At 58.5% G+C, this 14250-nt stretch overlaps 1 protein-coding gene across 1 annotated transcript in view; it reads left to right on the top strand.

Annotated features, from left to right (window-relative positions):
• Nucleotides 1–14250, top strand: part of MEGF8 (multiple EGF-like-domains 8) — a 57218-nt gene that overhangs the window by 28595 nt on the left and 14373 nt on the right. The window contains 23 exon segments of the mRNA XM_011982851.1: nucleotides 197–397; nucleotides 845–1081; nucleotides 1896–2014; nucleotides 2106–2237; nucleotides 2324–2437; nucleotides 2891–3139; nucleotides 3608–3807; nucleotides 4145–4355; nucleotides 4455–4704; nucleotides 5278–5410; nucleotides 6446–6693; nucleotides 6771–6881; nucleotides 7030–7148; nucleotides 7469–7676; nucleotides 8114–8294; nucleotides 8840–9003; nucleotides 9479–9508; nucleotides 9511–9648; nucleotides 9789–9933; nucleotides 11901–12132; nucleotides 13216–13339; nucleotides 13510–13723; nucleotides 14027–14241. Of these exon segments, the coding sequence (XP_011838241.1) occupies nucleotides 197–397; nucleotides 845–1081; nucleotides 1896–2014; nucleotides 2106–2237; nucleotides 2324–2437; nucleotides 2891–3139; nucleotides 3608–3807; nucleotides 4145–4355; nucleotides 4455–4704; nucleotides 5278–5410; nucleotides 6446–6693; nucleotides 6771–6881; nucleotides 7030–7148; nucleotides 7469–7676; nucleotides 8114–8294; nucleotides 8840–9003; nucleotides 9479–9508; nucleotides 9511–9648; nucleotides 9789–9933; nucleotides 11901–12132; nucleotides 13216–13339; nucleotides 13510–13723; nucleotides 14027–14241 (3975 nt within the window).

Genomic DNA, 14250 nt, shown 5'->3' with positions numbered 1-14250 from the left:
AAAAAAAAAAAAAAAGCCCCTGAGGAGGAGGAGGGTCCCTGGGGGTCTCACCTCGGAGGTTCTCAGGATCTAAGGAGCTCTGAGGCCCTCTTCTTAGGAGGGGGTGGGGTGCAGGGTGGGTTTGGAGGTATCAGGGGTCTGAGGAAGGAATGAGAAGGGTTCTGAGGCCCCTGCCTGTCACTCACCCCTACCCCAGGAGGAGGTGGGGCGCTGGGTGGCTCATCAGGAGAAGGAGACGCGGCAGCTGCAGCGCCCTGGGTCTGCTCGCCTCTTCCCCCTGCCCGGGCGGGACCACAAGTATGCAGTAGAGATCCGGGGCCAGCTGAACGGCTCGGCAGGCCCTGGGCACAGCGAGCTCACTCTGCTGTGGGATCGGACTGGTGTGCCAGGAGGCAGTGTGAGTACCCAGGACCCACCTCCAACCCTAGCCACAGGCCCCAGCCTCAGATCACCTGGGCTTTCTGAACGCCAGGCCGCAAACTCTGAAATCCCTAGATTCTGGCCTCGGACTACTTAACTCTTGGCCTCTGAACTCTGAACCTCCCCTTGAACCCTGTGGCCCCTGACCTCTGCCCATAGACCCTGACCTGATCCCATAGTTTGACCCTTGTCTTCTGACTCCTCACCCTTGACCCTGCTGACCCTGACCTCTGCCCTCCATACTTTGACCTATAATAATCTCCAGATTCCTCCAGACCCTGGACCTCTACTGATTTCCTAAATTCTGACTTCCTATGTGCCTGAGTTCTCAACCTGAGTTCCAAACCCTTACTTTCAGTTAGCCCCAGACTCTGACCCCTGTCCCAGACCTTGACTGCTGCCCCTCCTGTGACCCCTTCCCCAGGAGATCTCCTTCTTCTTCCTGGAGCCCTACCGCTCGTCGGCCTGCACCTCCTATTCTTCCTGCCTGGGCTGCTTGGCAGACCAGGGCTGTGGCTGGTGCCTGACCAGTGCCAGCTGCCACCTGCGCCAGGGTGGAGCCCATTGCGGGGATGACAGGGCTGGTGGGTCCCTGCTGGTGCTGGTGCCTACCCTCTGCCCACTCTGCGAGGAGCATCGGGATTGCCATGCCTGCACCCAGGTGCCTGTGGGACCACCAGGGGAGGTCACAAGGTGGAGGCAGCCAGAGCAGGCAACAGGCAGCCAAGGGAACCCCTGGTGGGGGGCGTGGGGGAAATAGCAAGGGCTTTTGTCGTTGATCAGCAGAGCCTGGTGGGGAGGGTGAGATGGAGCTAGAGAGAGAGGCACCTGGGAGTCAGGACTCTCCCTGTTGCAGGGGCCAGAGAATGCAACTCCATCCTTTTCCACAAGCGGGGAGTTTCTCAGCACAGGCACTGGAGCCCAGGAGTAGGCCTTCAGGCCTGCCAGCTCCTAGTGATGTCAGGCAGCCCTCAACACCCTGCTTCCTCTTGCTCCCTGGGAGGGTTTGTTTCTTTGTGAGTTAAGGCTCCAGGCTCTCAGTCCTTGCTCTGTCTCAAACAGTGAGGCTTTCTGTTTCTCTCCCCTCTCCCCACCACCATCCAGGAGCTCAACAGAAGTCCCAGGATTGTACTTCGGTGGCTCTGGTTGGGCCTTGTGCAGGCTCCTGGGCCAATGACTGGAGTTGGGGGGAGGGAGTGTGGCCCCTTGCCCATCTCTGGATCCTGAGGATTGAATCAGCCCCACTCGGACCACACAGAAGGGGCGCTGTTGCCCAAAAGAGAGAGTCGGTGCTGGGCAGGCAGATCTATGGGTGTCTGTGGCTGAAGGGAGGGGTCCAGAGATGCAGGCAGCTGGGGAGGGAGATGGCCTTGCAGGGACAGTCTGCAGGGTGGGGCAGGGGGTGGGATAGGCACTGGGATCCCAAAGGAGATGGCTGAGTGGGGTTCTGACTCCTCTGCCCAACTGACCCCCAGGACCCCTTCTGTGAGTGGCATCAGAGCACCAGCCGCAAAGGAGACGCGGCATGCAGCCGGCGGGGCCGGGGTCGGGGTGCCATAAAGAGTCCAGAGGAGTGTCCCCCACTCTGCAACCAGTGAGTCTGGCTGGGTCCAGGGAGTGGGTGGGTGGTGCCCACGGATGTGGGCTGGCTGTGGAGTGACCTGGCCACCCGCTCCCCGCCCCAGGCGACTGACCTGTGAGGACTGCCTGGCCAACTCGAGCCAGTGCGCCTGGTGCCAGTCCACCCACACCTGCTTCCTGTTTGCCGCCTACCTGGCCCGGTACCCACACGGGGGCTGTCGAGGCTGGGATGACAGGTACGGTCCCTGGGGCAGGGTTAACAGAGGAAGATCCCCACTGGCAAGGGGCCGGGGCTCTGACCCCCACCCCTGCCATCCTGCAGTGTGCACTCGGAGCCACGGTGCCGGAGCTGCGATGGGTTCCTGACCTGCCACGAGTGTCTGCAGAGCCACGAGTGTGGCTGGTGTGGCAATGAGGACAACCCCACACTGGGACGGTGAGCCCAGGCGGGCAGGTGGGCAGGGTGCCCGGCTGTGTCCTTCCTCCATGACTGGTCATTCTAATAGCCTCTTTGCTTCTCTGCCCTCTTGCCCTGACCCCATCCCATGGCCACCTTCCGTTTTCCATATTGTTTTTCTGTTGTTTATTTTACCCTCCCGCTCTTTTTTCTCAATTTTTCCTCCTTTGCCGGTTCTCTGCAACTCGTTTTCTTTCTCCTTGTCTGTTTCTGTCTCTCTGCTCTCCTTTTCACTGCATCTCCGTCTATGTCTCTCTTCTGTCTTCCAAAATTGTTTTTATCTTCGACTTCTTCTGGTTTCTCTGTCCCTCTTTCCAAATCTATATTTTCGTCCCTCTCCTTGCGATTGGCCTCCTCTCTCCCTGTCATTGTTTCTACGTATGGCTCTTGTTTCTATGTTGTCCCCTGCTTCTTCACTCTCTCACCCCACAGGTGCCTACAGGGGGACTTCTCAGGGCCCCTCGGTGGGGGTAACTGCTCCCTGTGGGTGGGGGAGGGCCTGGGGCTTCCCGTGGCCCTCCCTGCCCGCTGGGCATATGCCCGCTGTCCTGACGTGGATGAGTGTCGCCTGGGCCTGGCCCGGTGCCATCCGCGGGCGACCTGCCTGAACACGCCCCTCAGCTACGAGTGTCACTGCCAGCGGGGCTACCAGGGTGATGGCATCTCACACTGCAACCGCACGTGAGTGAGGTGGGGGTTGCTATGGAGATGTCGCCCCAGGCTGGGGCACATGGAGGTGGAGGGAGGAAGCCATCATGGCACTGGGTCCCTTCCTGTGGAACCAGCATCCCTAGTTAGCCAGGGGTTTACCTTGCAGACTAGGTCCTCGTTAGAGTGACAGGGTCCCCAGTGTAACCCTGGTTACCATGGAAACAGGGCACCCATAGGCTGTGGGCCATAGTCTTCAGCGTTGCCATGGAGGCAGAGGACGTAGTTGAAAAAGGTTTTCACAGTGGTGCTATGTGGTTGCTATAGAGACAGGCGTGGTGATGCATGGAGTTACCTTGGAGACAGGGTCACCCACGTAGCGCAAAACCATGGAAACAGCCAGTGGCTTTGATGGTGTCATGAGGTGGGTGGAGGTGATGAGGTGCTTTAGGGGCTCTGGGCCTGCCTGGCGCTTTCCCCACCCCCAACACGGCCCCTCAGGTGCTTGGAGGACTGTGGCCATGGTGTGTGCAGCGGCCCCCCGGACTTCACCTGCGTGTGCGACCTGGGCTGGACATCAGACCTGCCCCTGCCTACACCCGCCCCGGGTCCCCCAGCACCCCGCTGCTCCCGGGATTGTGGCTGCAGCTTCCACAGCCACTGCCGCAAGCGGGGCCCTGGCTTCTGCGACGAATGCCAGGGTGAGCAGCCCTTGTCCTGGCCCCAGCCTGGACCCAGGGAGCCTCCTCCCTTCTTGGGGCTCCAGCTTGCTCTTCTTGGAGGAGGCCTCAGTGTCTTCTCATGCAGCTCTGGGTCCCCTGCCCCATTCCTGTTCCTGACTCAAACAGGTTTCAGTGCCACCCATCACTCTGGCTGGGCTTCACTTCCCCCTCTTGGGACTTGCTCTTTACCCTGATCTGGGCCTTGGTTTCTCACCTTTGAAGCAGCTGGGTGGGGTCAGGGTTTAGCTGACCCAGTAGGCCTGGGCCTGTTTCCACCCTTGACTTGACTCTATCCCACCTGCTGGGGCCTTCACAGACTGGACATGGGGAGAGCACTGCGAACGATGCCGGCCCGGCAGCTTCGGCAACGCCACGGGCTCTAGGGGCTGCCGGCCCTGCCAGTGCAATGGGCACGGGGACCCCCGCCGTGGCCACTGTGACAACCTCAGTGGGCTCTGCTTCTGCCAGGACCACACCGAGGGTGCCCACTGCCAGCTCTGCTCCCCAGGCTATTATGGGGATCCCCGGTGAGCCAGCGGGCCAGCCAGGGCTAGGTAGGGTGTGCTTGGGGATACAGTGGGGAGGGGCAGGACTGGTCTGACACTGGCTCTCCTCCATCTCCCCAGGGCCGGTGGTTCCTGCTTCCGGGAGTGTGGAGGTCGCGCCCTCCTCACCAATGTGTCCTCAGTGGCACTGGGCTCACGCCGGGTCGGGGGGCTGCTGCCTCCAGGTGGCGGGGCTGCGAGAGCCGGGCCTGGCCTGTCCTATTGTGTGTGGGTTGTCTCAGCCACTGAGGAGCTACAGCCCTGTGCTCCCGGGACCCTCTGTCCCCCACTCACCCTCACCTTCTCCCCTGACAGCAGCACCCCCTGCACGGTGAGCACTGAGGAAACAAGGGTTCAGGCCCATGAGCCAGAACCATGTCCCCTGACCCAGTCTGCATCCCCAGACCCTGACCCCAGTGTTGCTTTTTTGTTTGTTTGTTTTTGTTTTTTTAATCCTTCAAAACCCAAACTCCTCCTCAGATCCCCAGTGCTTTGTTCCTAGGCCCACAGACAGACCCTCCCACTTCCCAGATAGCTTCCGATTTCCCCAGCTCCCATCTCCAGTTCTCCAGATCCTCAATCTCCCCATTCCCAGACCAGGAATGGTAAATTGTTACACCTTGTGCACCAACTCTGATTGATTGGTACTGACTGCCAGGAGCTGCATGTGGAGAAAGAGGCTTAATGCAAGAGGTGCCTGATAGATGAGCCATGTCTACTTTGGACACAGGAAGGGGAGTGGTTGCCTCCCTGCCATAGTTTGACAGTCTCCCCTGGATGTTCAAACAGCCCATTTCCCAGTCTCAGATTGCCTCCCCCTCTTGAACCTCTCCTTCTCCCAGACTCCAGGTGCCCTCGTTCTCATCCTCATTGTCTCCTAATCCTCGATTCTGCACCCCTCTAGCTGAGCTACGTCCTGGCCTTTGATGGATTCCCACGCTTCCTGGACACTGGTGTTGTCCAGTCGGACCGAAGCCTCATAGCTGCCTTCTGCGGCCAGCGACGGGACAGACCCCTCACTGTTCAGGCCCTGTCTGGTACGGGGGCTGGGGAAGTGGGACCTTTTAGTCCTGGGCTATGTATCCCTTGCCCCCGAACTCATCACCTGAAGTGGGCGCAGGACCTGGGTCTGCCACTGCTTGTGGGGTGATGTAGTCCCTCACCATCTCTGGACCTCATTGTCCTTAGTTGAGAGGAAAATAGGATTGTGTTGGCTGAGCTATGTCTGCAGAGAGAGGGGCTGAATGAGACATGTCTCTGGGGCACATAGAATGTGGCTGGTGTGAGGACTCCACACCACTCACTCTTTCCAGCTAGACTGGAGTGTAGTAGCGCAATCTCAACTCACTGCAACTTCTGCCTCCCGGGCTCCAGCGATTCTCCTGCCTCAGCCTCCCAAGTAGCTGGGATTACAGGCATATGCCACCATGCCTGGCTACTTTTTGTATTTTTAGTAGAGATGGGGTTTCACCATGTTGGACAGTCTGGTCTTGAACTCCTGACCTCAAGTGATTCGCCCACCTTGGCCTCCCAAAGTGCTGGGATTACAGGCATAAGCCACCATGCCCGGCCTATATATATAACTTTATTGAGGCATATTTTATATATCGTAACATATCAAGTAATTCCTGTCCCACCTGCCCCCAAATCACTATCTTTTCTAAAGAGATCCAGTCTTATGTAAGGGCAGTAGGAGTTGTAGAAGGTTTGGAGCTTGCTGAGGACAGGGCCCAATTCACGTTTTGAGGATCACTGGGCCACCATGAGTGGGGAGGAGTGTAAGCGGCCAGGAGGACCAGTAGGGGATGGGTACCAGTGTCCAGGTGAGACGGGACTTGGGCTTGGATAGCAGCTCAGGAGGTAGCTATCAGTTGGTGAGAGATTTAGGCTTGAAAATCAATCTTGATGGGTTGGCCGAGGGAGGGGATGCAGACTGGTTCATCCTGGCGATGATTATGAATAATATGGTGCCTTCCTTCCCCGCCCAGTCACACTGGGTTTTCTCAGCATCTGGGGTTGAATGGGGCCAGGAGCGTGGCTTTGCTACCAGCCTCTGGCCTCTCTCCCCACAGGGCTGCTGGTGCTGCACTGGGAGGCCAATGGCTCCTCATCCTGGGGCTTCAATGCTTCGGTGGGCTCCGCCCGCTGTGGGTCAGGGGGTCCTGGGAGCTGCCCAGTCCCCCAGGAATGCGTGCCCCAGGACGGTGCTGCAGGTGCGGGGCTCTGCCGATGTCCTCAAGGCTGGGCTGGCCCACACTGCCGGATGGCTCTGTGTCCTGAGAACTGCAATGCCCACACTGGGGCAGGAACTTGTAACCAGGTACAGGTGGGAGAGGTCAAGCCTGGTGGGACAGGGCTGGTGATCAGGGCTCCCCTGAGTCCCTTGTCATCCCCCAGAGCCTGGGTGTGTGCATCTGTGCCGAAGGCTTCGGGGGTCCTGACTGCGCCACCAAGTTGGATGGTGGGCAGCTGGTCTGGGAGACCCTCATGGACAGCCGCCTCTCAGCCGTGAGTTGCGGGTACCCACTGTCTAGGGATGGTTGCCCCCAGGTCATTCTCCCACCTCCACTCCTGGTACCACCCCTACACCCTACACCCAGGCCTGGCACTTTGTCCTGACCCTAGCCTGATCCCTGACGTCCTCACCCACCCGTAGGACACTGCCAGCCGCTTCCTGCACCGCCTGGGCCACACCATGGTGGAGGGACCTGATGCCACCTTGTGGATGTTTGGGGGCCTGGGCCTGCCCCAGGGGCTGCTGGGAAACCTGTACAGGTGAGGACTGCCCTAGGCAGGTGGGATTCGTGAATGAGAGAAGGTCACCTCGGGATGCTAAGTGTCACCTCAGAGGAGTGCAGAAAAGCCTCTAAAGTAAAGGACAGCCCAAAGGATACTGGGACAGTTGTCACAGGAGGCTCACCCGGGGACACCTGGGGACCAGAGTACTTATTTAGGTGATGCTACCCCAGGGAATGGTGAGAGGACTGTCATAGGAAGGTCACCCCACGGGATGCAGGGACATCTGTCAGGCAGGGTCACCTTGAAAGATGCTGAGATGATTATAATGAGGCTGCTTTTTTGCACCCTGGCCCCAGGTACTCAGTGAGTGAGCGGCGGTGGACACAGATGCTGGCGGGAGCTGAGGACGGGGGCCCAGGCCCATCGCCCCGCTCCTTCCATGCAGCTGCATATGTGCCTGCTGGCCGTGGTGCCATGTATCTGCTGGGGGGACTCACCGCTGGGGGTGTCACCCGTGATTTCTGGGTCCTCAACCTCACCACCCTGCAATGGCGGCAGGAGAAGGTGAGCAACTCTCCCCAGCCCACTCCCCAGCCCTTCTGCTGGGCCCTGACAGAGACAGCTGTGGTAGCTCCTGCCAGCTTCACCCCCAGAGGAAACAGAAGCCCTGGACTTGAATTTCCTCAGCCATCCTGGGGCACACTGTTGTCTCAAGCCAGTCCTGGGCTGGGACACAGCTTCACTCAGCAGCAGAGAGAGGCCAGGGGAGCAAGGGTTTCCCAAAGCCACACTTCCCAAAGCCACACCAGGCTTGGGCAGGTGGAAATGCCAAGGGGCCCACTGTGCACCTGCCAGGACCCAGGCTGGTCTGACTGGCCCCTGGGGGGTCACTCCTTCCTTAGTACTTCAGGGAGGACTCTAGGGGGCTGAGGATCGCTTCTACCCACAAGGTGACCCCTGACCTCTAGCCCCATCGGTGACCTTGGCCCTCCATCCCTCAGGCCCCCCAGACCGTGGAGCTGCCAGCCGTTGCTGGTCACACCCTTACTGCCCGCCGAGGCCTATCTCTGCTCCTGGTGGGCGGTTATTCCCCGGAAAACGGCTTCAACCAGCAGCTGCTTGAGTACCAGCTGGCGACCGGCACCTGGGTGTCAGGAGCCCAGAGCGGGACACCCCCCACAGGTGGGGCTGGGGACCGGGAGGGGAAAGCTCCCATGGACCTCCCGGGCATCCAGGCTTCCTGTGGGCTCTCCATCCACTCCTGTGCTCTGTGGCCACCTGTTTCCCTCTCTTTCCTGCCCCCACGCAGATTCTCAGGACCCCCTCTTGAATGTTCACGTTCTCTGTCTGTCCTTCCCAGACTCCATAATTAACTGCCCACTCCTGGCCACATGTGGCCACCATCCCCTGCCCCCAGGCTCTGAGCTCCCTGCTCCTCAGGGTTTCTTCCTCAATCTCACTTCCTTTCTTTGATCGCTGTCCCCTAGACATTCTGGATGCCCTGTCTCCCTCCCGAGAACCTGGTAGAACTTCCTGCCAGTTGAGGACTCCCTTCTCTTTCCCAGAGTCTCTAGTAATTGTCTGTTCGAACCCAAGTGAGAGGGACAGGTGGAGAGAGGCTCCCAGGCCTCCAGCCTCAGTGGTCACTGAACAGGGGGACCGGGAGGTCAGTGGGATCAGTGGTGTTGTCAGCCCCTCCCCCAGCCTGTCACCCTGCCCCTCACCAGGTCTCTACGGTCACTCCGCCGTCTACCATGAGGCCACCGACTCCCTCTATGTGTTTGGGGGATTCCGATTCCATGTGGAGCTGGCAGCCCCATCCCCCGAGCTCTACTCCCTGCACTGTCCTGACCGCACCTGGAGCCTGCTGGCCCCTTCTCAGGGGGCAAAGGTCAGGAAAAGAGGCCCAGACCCATGGATGTATGGGGCAGGAGGGAGGGGCCCTCTTTCCCAGCGCCCCAGGGACTGGCTCCATCCCGGATTCCTGCTTCCCCTCCTTTCTGTGTTCCCTAACTAAGCTGATAACCCCACATCTCCCCTGCTTCCATCCCTGATTTGGAGGAGAGAACCTGAGGCCAGGAGGTCAGAGGCATGAGCTCTGCCCAGCTCTGTCCTGACTTGGTGTGGCCCTGGCAGGCCCCTTCCCTGTCCTGGGTTTTTCCACTCATACAAAGCAGGACCGAGGCTCCCTGCTCTTTCTGCCTTCAAGGCCAAGGAGAGTGTGTGTAGGAGGGCAGGGAGCCCTGTCTGCACTGGTTAGAGAGGCTGGTGGTTTCAGTCTTCACGTTTCCAAGCCCGTCTTGGGGGCAAGGGGCTAGAAGCAAGAGACTTGAGCCTCACCCCCAGGACGCCCCCACTGTCTCTAGGGAGATTGTGTGAGGAATGTGGGTGGCTCATCTCAAGGGGTCTGGGCTAAGTTCCTAGGGAGCAGCCTGGGTCATGGGGGTTCCGGGAACTCAGGAAGGAGATGGTTCTGTGGGCTGCTCTTGCCGGCACAGGAGGTTTCCTGGAGGAAATCTCACCTCACCTGAAGGAGGTGAGATTTGATGAGAGTTAGGATTGGGTGGGCTGCGGGGGCAGGTAGAGAAGTGCAGGGGTGACTGGAGGGCTGAGAGGGAGCAGAGGACAGCTCTGACAGGCTGTCCTGCCCGCCCCCCCACCCCGTCTCCCCAACAGCCCCGTCCCCGGCTTTTCCATGCCTCAGCCCTGTTAGGGGACACCATGGTGGTTCTTGGGGGGCGCTCGGACCCTGACGAGTTCAGCAGCGACGTTCTGCTCTACCAAGTCAACTGCAATGCCTGGCTTCTGCCCGACCTCACCCGTAAGTCCCCATTGTGGCTCCCAGGAGGCTGAGGGACATTGAGGAGGAGCCCCATACCCGTCCTGGGACTCCCACTCCTCACGTGTCACTGGGCCCCTGTAGACCCACTGGCAGAGCTCCCTTCCTTCTATATTATCTAAACACCAGGAGATGCCCTCCTTCCTTTTTTTTTTTCTTAGAGAAGTTTATTTTTTATTCTGACTGTAAAAGTAACAATGTTCACTGTATATAATTTGTAAAATAGGAAGGAAAAAAACACCCATAATCCCCCTCTCTAGAGACAACCACTATTAGACATGGGGGTGTTTCCTGCCAGTCTTTGCTGTTCATAGGTTAGAAGCGTGCCTGTCACTTGCCTTTTTATTTCAATGTTGTGAGTGACTGTTGTGAGTGTGCTTCTGCGTCTGTCTTCTTTCCTTTTTGCTTCTCTCTCTGATCCTTTGTCTCTTTTTCTGTTTTTGTTAGAGACAGGGTCTCACTCTGTTGCCCAGGCTGGAGTGCAGTGATGCTATGTTGGCTCACTGTAGCATCTGCCTTCCAGGCTCAAGCAAGCAATCCTCCCTCCTCAGCCTCCCGAGTAGCTGAGACTACAGGCACGCCACCAGGCCTGAATAATTTTTTTTTTTTTTTTTGTAGAGACACGTTTTTGCTGTGTTGCCCAGGCTGTTCTTGAACTCCTGGGCCCAAGCAGTCTACCTGCCCCAGCCTCCCAAAGTGCTGGGATTTAATTCCCTTTTTCTCTTAATCTGTCTTTTCCACTACTTCATGTCTCTCTCTCTCAATTTTGTTTTTGAGGATTTAAAAAAATTGAGGTGAAAGTCGCATAACATAAAATTAACCATCTTTTTTTTTTTTTTTGAGATGGAGTCTCGCTCTGTCGCCCAGGCTGGAGGGCAGTGGTGCGATCTCGGCTCACTGCAAGCTCCGCCTTCTGGGTTCATGCCATTCTCCTGCCTCAGCCTCCTGAGGAGCTGGGACTACAGGCGCCCGCCTCCACGCCCAGCTAATTTTTTGTGTTTTTAGTAGAGACGGGGTTTCACCGTGTTGGCCAGGATAGTCTCGATCTCCTGACTTCATGATCCACCTGCCTTGGCCTCCCAAAGTGCTAGGATTACAGGCATGAGCCACGTGCCCGGTCAAAATTAACCATCTTAAAAATGCATTGGTGGGGCCAGGCACAGTGGTTCATGCCTGTAATCCCAGCACTTTGGGAGGCCTAGGCGGGTGGATCACGTGGTCAGGAGATCGAGACCTTCCTGGCTAACACGGTAAAACCCCGTCTCTACTAAAAATACCAAAAAATTAGCCGGGCGTGGTGGCAGTCACCTGTAGTCCCAGCTACTCAGGAGACTGAGGCAGGAGAATGGTGTGAACCTGGGAGGCGGAGCTTGCAGTGAGCTGAGATCACACCACTGCCCTCCAGCCTGGGCGACAGAGTGAGACTCCATCTCAAAAAAAAAAAAAAAAAAAGCATCGGCGGCCTGGCGCAGTGGCTCTCCCTTTTTTTTTTTTTTTTTGCTTGCTGTCTCTCCTTATGTGTTTCCTCTGTTTCTGCTCTTTTTTTTTTTTTTTTGAGACATGGTCTTGTTCTGTTGCCCAGGCTGGAGTGCAGTGCACTGCAGCCTCAACCTCCTGGGCTCAAGTGATCCTTCTACTTTAGCCTTCCAAGTAGCTGGGGCCACAGGTGCATACCACCATGCCCCACTAATTTTTTATTGTTTATAGAGACGAGGTCTTTCTATGTTGCCCAGGCTGGTCTTGAACTCCTGGGCTCAAGCAGTCCTCCCGCCTCAGCCTCCCAAAGTGTTGGGATCAGAGGTGTGAGTCACCACATTTGGCCTTGTTTCTGCTCTCCTTTGACCCTGTGTTTCTCCTCTCTCCCTGCATCCTTCTCTGACTGGCATCGTGTGGGTCTCTTCCTGGAGTCTCCTGCTCTCTCTTTGTCTGAATACTCCATCTTTCCTTAGGCCCGGCCTCTGTGGGACCCCCAGTGGAGGAGTCTGTGGCCCATGCTGTGGCAGCAGTCGGGGGCCGCCTGTACATCTCCGGGGGTTTCGGGGGAGTGGCCCTGGGCCGCCTGCTGGCACTGACCCTGCCCCCTGACCCCTGCCGCCTGCTGTCCTCACCCGAAGCTTGTAACCAGTCTGGGGCCTGCACCTGGTGCCATGGGGCCTGCTTATCCGGGGATCAGGCCCACAGGTAACCATGGCGACCATGGCAGGCAGTGGGGAGTGGAGCCCTCTGAAGGGGGTCCTGTGCTAGGCCACACCAGGACAGAGGCCTCAGGAGTACACTGTCTGGTTCAGAAAAGGGGTGAATCACCGCAGGCAGGGTGGCCGGGGGAGCTGAGTGGGGACACCTGCCTGGGACTGGGGTCTCATGCAAGAATACTTGCTGGAGGAGCTGAGTCTGAGCTGGGTCATAAAAGAACGGTAGAGTGGAGACCATCAGTGATTCGGAAGTGAGGCTGAGACTGGAAGCCGGAGGGGGTCAGCTCAGACAGGGCTTCCCGTGCCTGGCAGAGGCACTGGCTCCATCCAGCTCCGCAGACTCCTCAGCTGCGGTTCCGGGAATCCAGACATCCTGGACACTGAAAGTGCTTTCCTAAGCTTAGCACAGACTCACTTGGCTGCCAGTCACCCTCACTGACGTGAGGCTAATAGTGAGCCTTATTCGTCCAATGGGTGTGTTGTCAGTTACTACAAGAATGTTAATGGTTTGATTACGGGGTGCTGTTTCCCCCAGACCCCACTGGAGGTGTTGTGTAACAGTGGGTACACCCACTGCTCTTCTAAAATCCAGAACAGTCTGAAATGTGTGTACCTCTTGGGATTTGGGGCAAGGGATTGTGGACCCCCATTGTGCAGGGCAGGGAGCCATGGAAGAAGGCCTGAGCAGGACAGGGCAGGGATGGACCTAGGCAGTGACATCCCTGGAGCTGTTGTGAGGGGTAGAGTAACGAGAGGCTGCAGGTGGGGACCAGGTTGGGCAAGGGGCTGCGGGAATGGGGAGGAGGGGATGGTCAGAGAGAAATCCAGGAGGCAGAAGTCTTCGGTGGCTGCATGGGCGGGAGGACCTGTGGTGTGGTCCAGCATCTGCGGTCTGGGTGACAGGTGGATGTGGGACCATCTATTACCAAGTAGGGGTAGGGAGAGCCAGGCCCAGGAGCCCTGTGCTGTGTCCTGCTTGGGATGCAGGGTTGGGGACCTGCAGGACAGTGTCTGGGAGGCAGAAGGAGGGGGTCTGGATGGATGTGAGTGAGCCAGGCCTCATTCCCTTTAGACTGGGCTGTGGGGGCTCCCCCTGCTCCCCAATGCCTCGCTCCCCGGAGGAATGTCGACGTCTCCGGACCTGCAGTGAGTGCCTGGCCCGCCATCCTCGGACCCTGCAACCTGGAGATGGAGAGGTGAGTGGTGGGGGAGACGGGGATGAGAAGCAGCAGGTGTAGGGCAGGGAGGTCCTGGTCTCCACTCTGGTCAACTGTCCCACCCACCCCAGGGTCTCAGGAACCACCGAGCTCTCAGCTGGCTCAGGAGGGGTGCTGAGGGCCCCATCCAGCCTGTCTTCCCTCACCAGGCATCCGCTCCCCGCTGTAAGTGGTGTACCAACTGCCCCGAGGGTGCTTGCATTGGACGCAATGGGTCCTGCACCTCTGAGAATGACTGTCGGATCAACCAGCGAGAGGTCTTCTGGGCAGGGAACTGCTCTGAGGCTGCGTGCGGGGCTGCCGACTGCGAGCAGTGCACGCGGGAGGGCAAATGCATGTGGACACGGCAGTTCAAGAGGACGGGTGAGCAGTGGGCCCAGTTCCTGAGAGGGGAGTCTTGGGGCCTGGACTCCTGGGTCTGAGGGAGGAGGGGCTGGGGGCCTGAACTTCTAAGTCTGAGGGAGGAGGGACTGGGCCTTGATTCCTGGGTCTGATGGAGGAGGGGCTGGGGGCCTGGACTCCTGGGTCTGAGGGAGGAGGGGCTGGGCCTTGATTCCTGGGTCTGAGGGAGGAGGGGCTGGGCCTGAGCTCCTGGGTCTGAGGGAGGAGGGGCTGAGCTTGTGATCTCCTGGGTCTGAGGTTCTAATCCCCATGCCCCACCCCCAGGGGAGACCCGCCGCATCCTGTCCGTGCAGCCTACCTATGACTGGACCTGTTTCAGCCACTCTCTGCTGAATGTGTCCCCCATGCCGGTGGAATCATCACCCCCACTGCCCTGCCCCACCCCTTGTCACCTCCTACCCAACTGCACCTCTTGCCTGGACTCTAAGGGAGCGGATGGGGGCTGGCAGCACTGTGTCTGGAGCAGCAGCCTGCAGCAGGTACTGTAC

This window comes from Mandrillus leucophaeus, unplaced genomic scaffold, assembly GCF_000951045.1.
Source record: "Mandrillus leucophaeus isolate KB7577 unplaced genomic scaffold, Mleu.le_1.0 Scaffold106, whole genome shotgun sequence".
Classification (NCBI taxonomy): domain Eukaryota; kingdom Metazoa; phylum Chordata; class Mammalia; order Primates; family Cercopithecidae; genus Mandrillus; species Mandrillus leucophaeus.
Note: the sequence above shows the minus strand (reverse complement) of the source record. Positions and strands in the feature narration are given on the sequence as shown.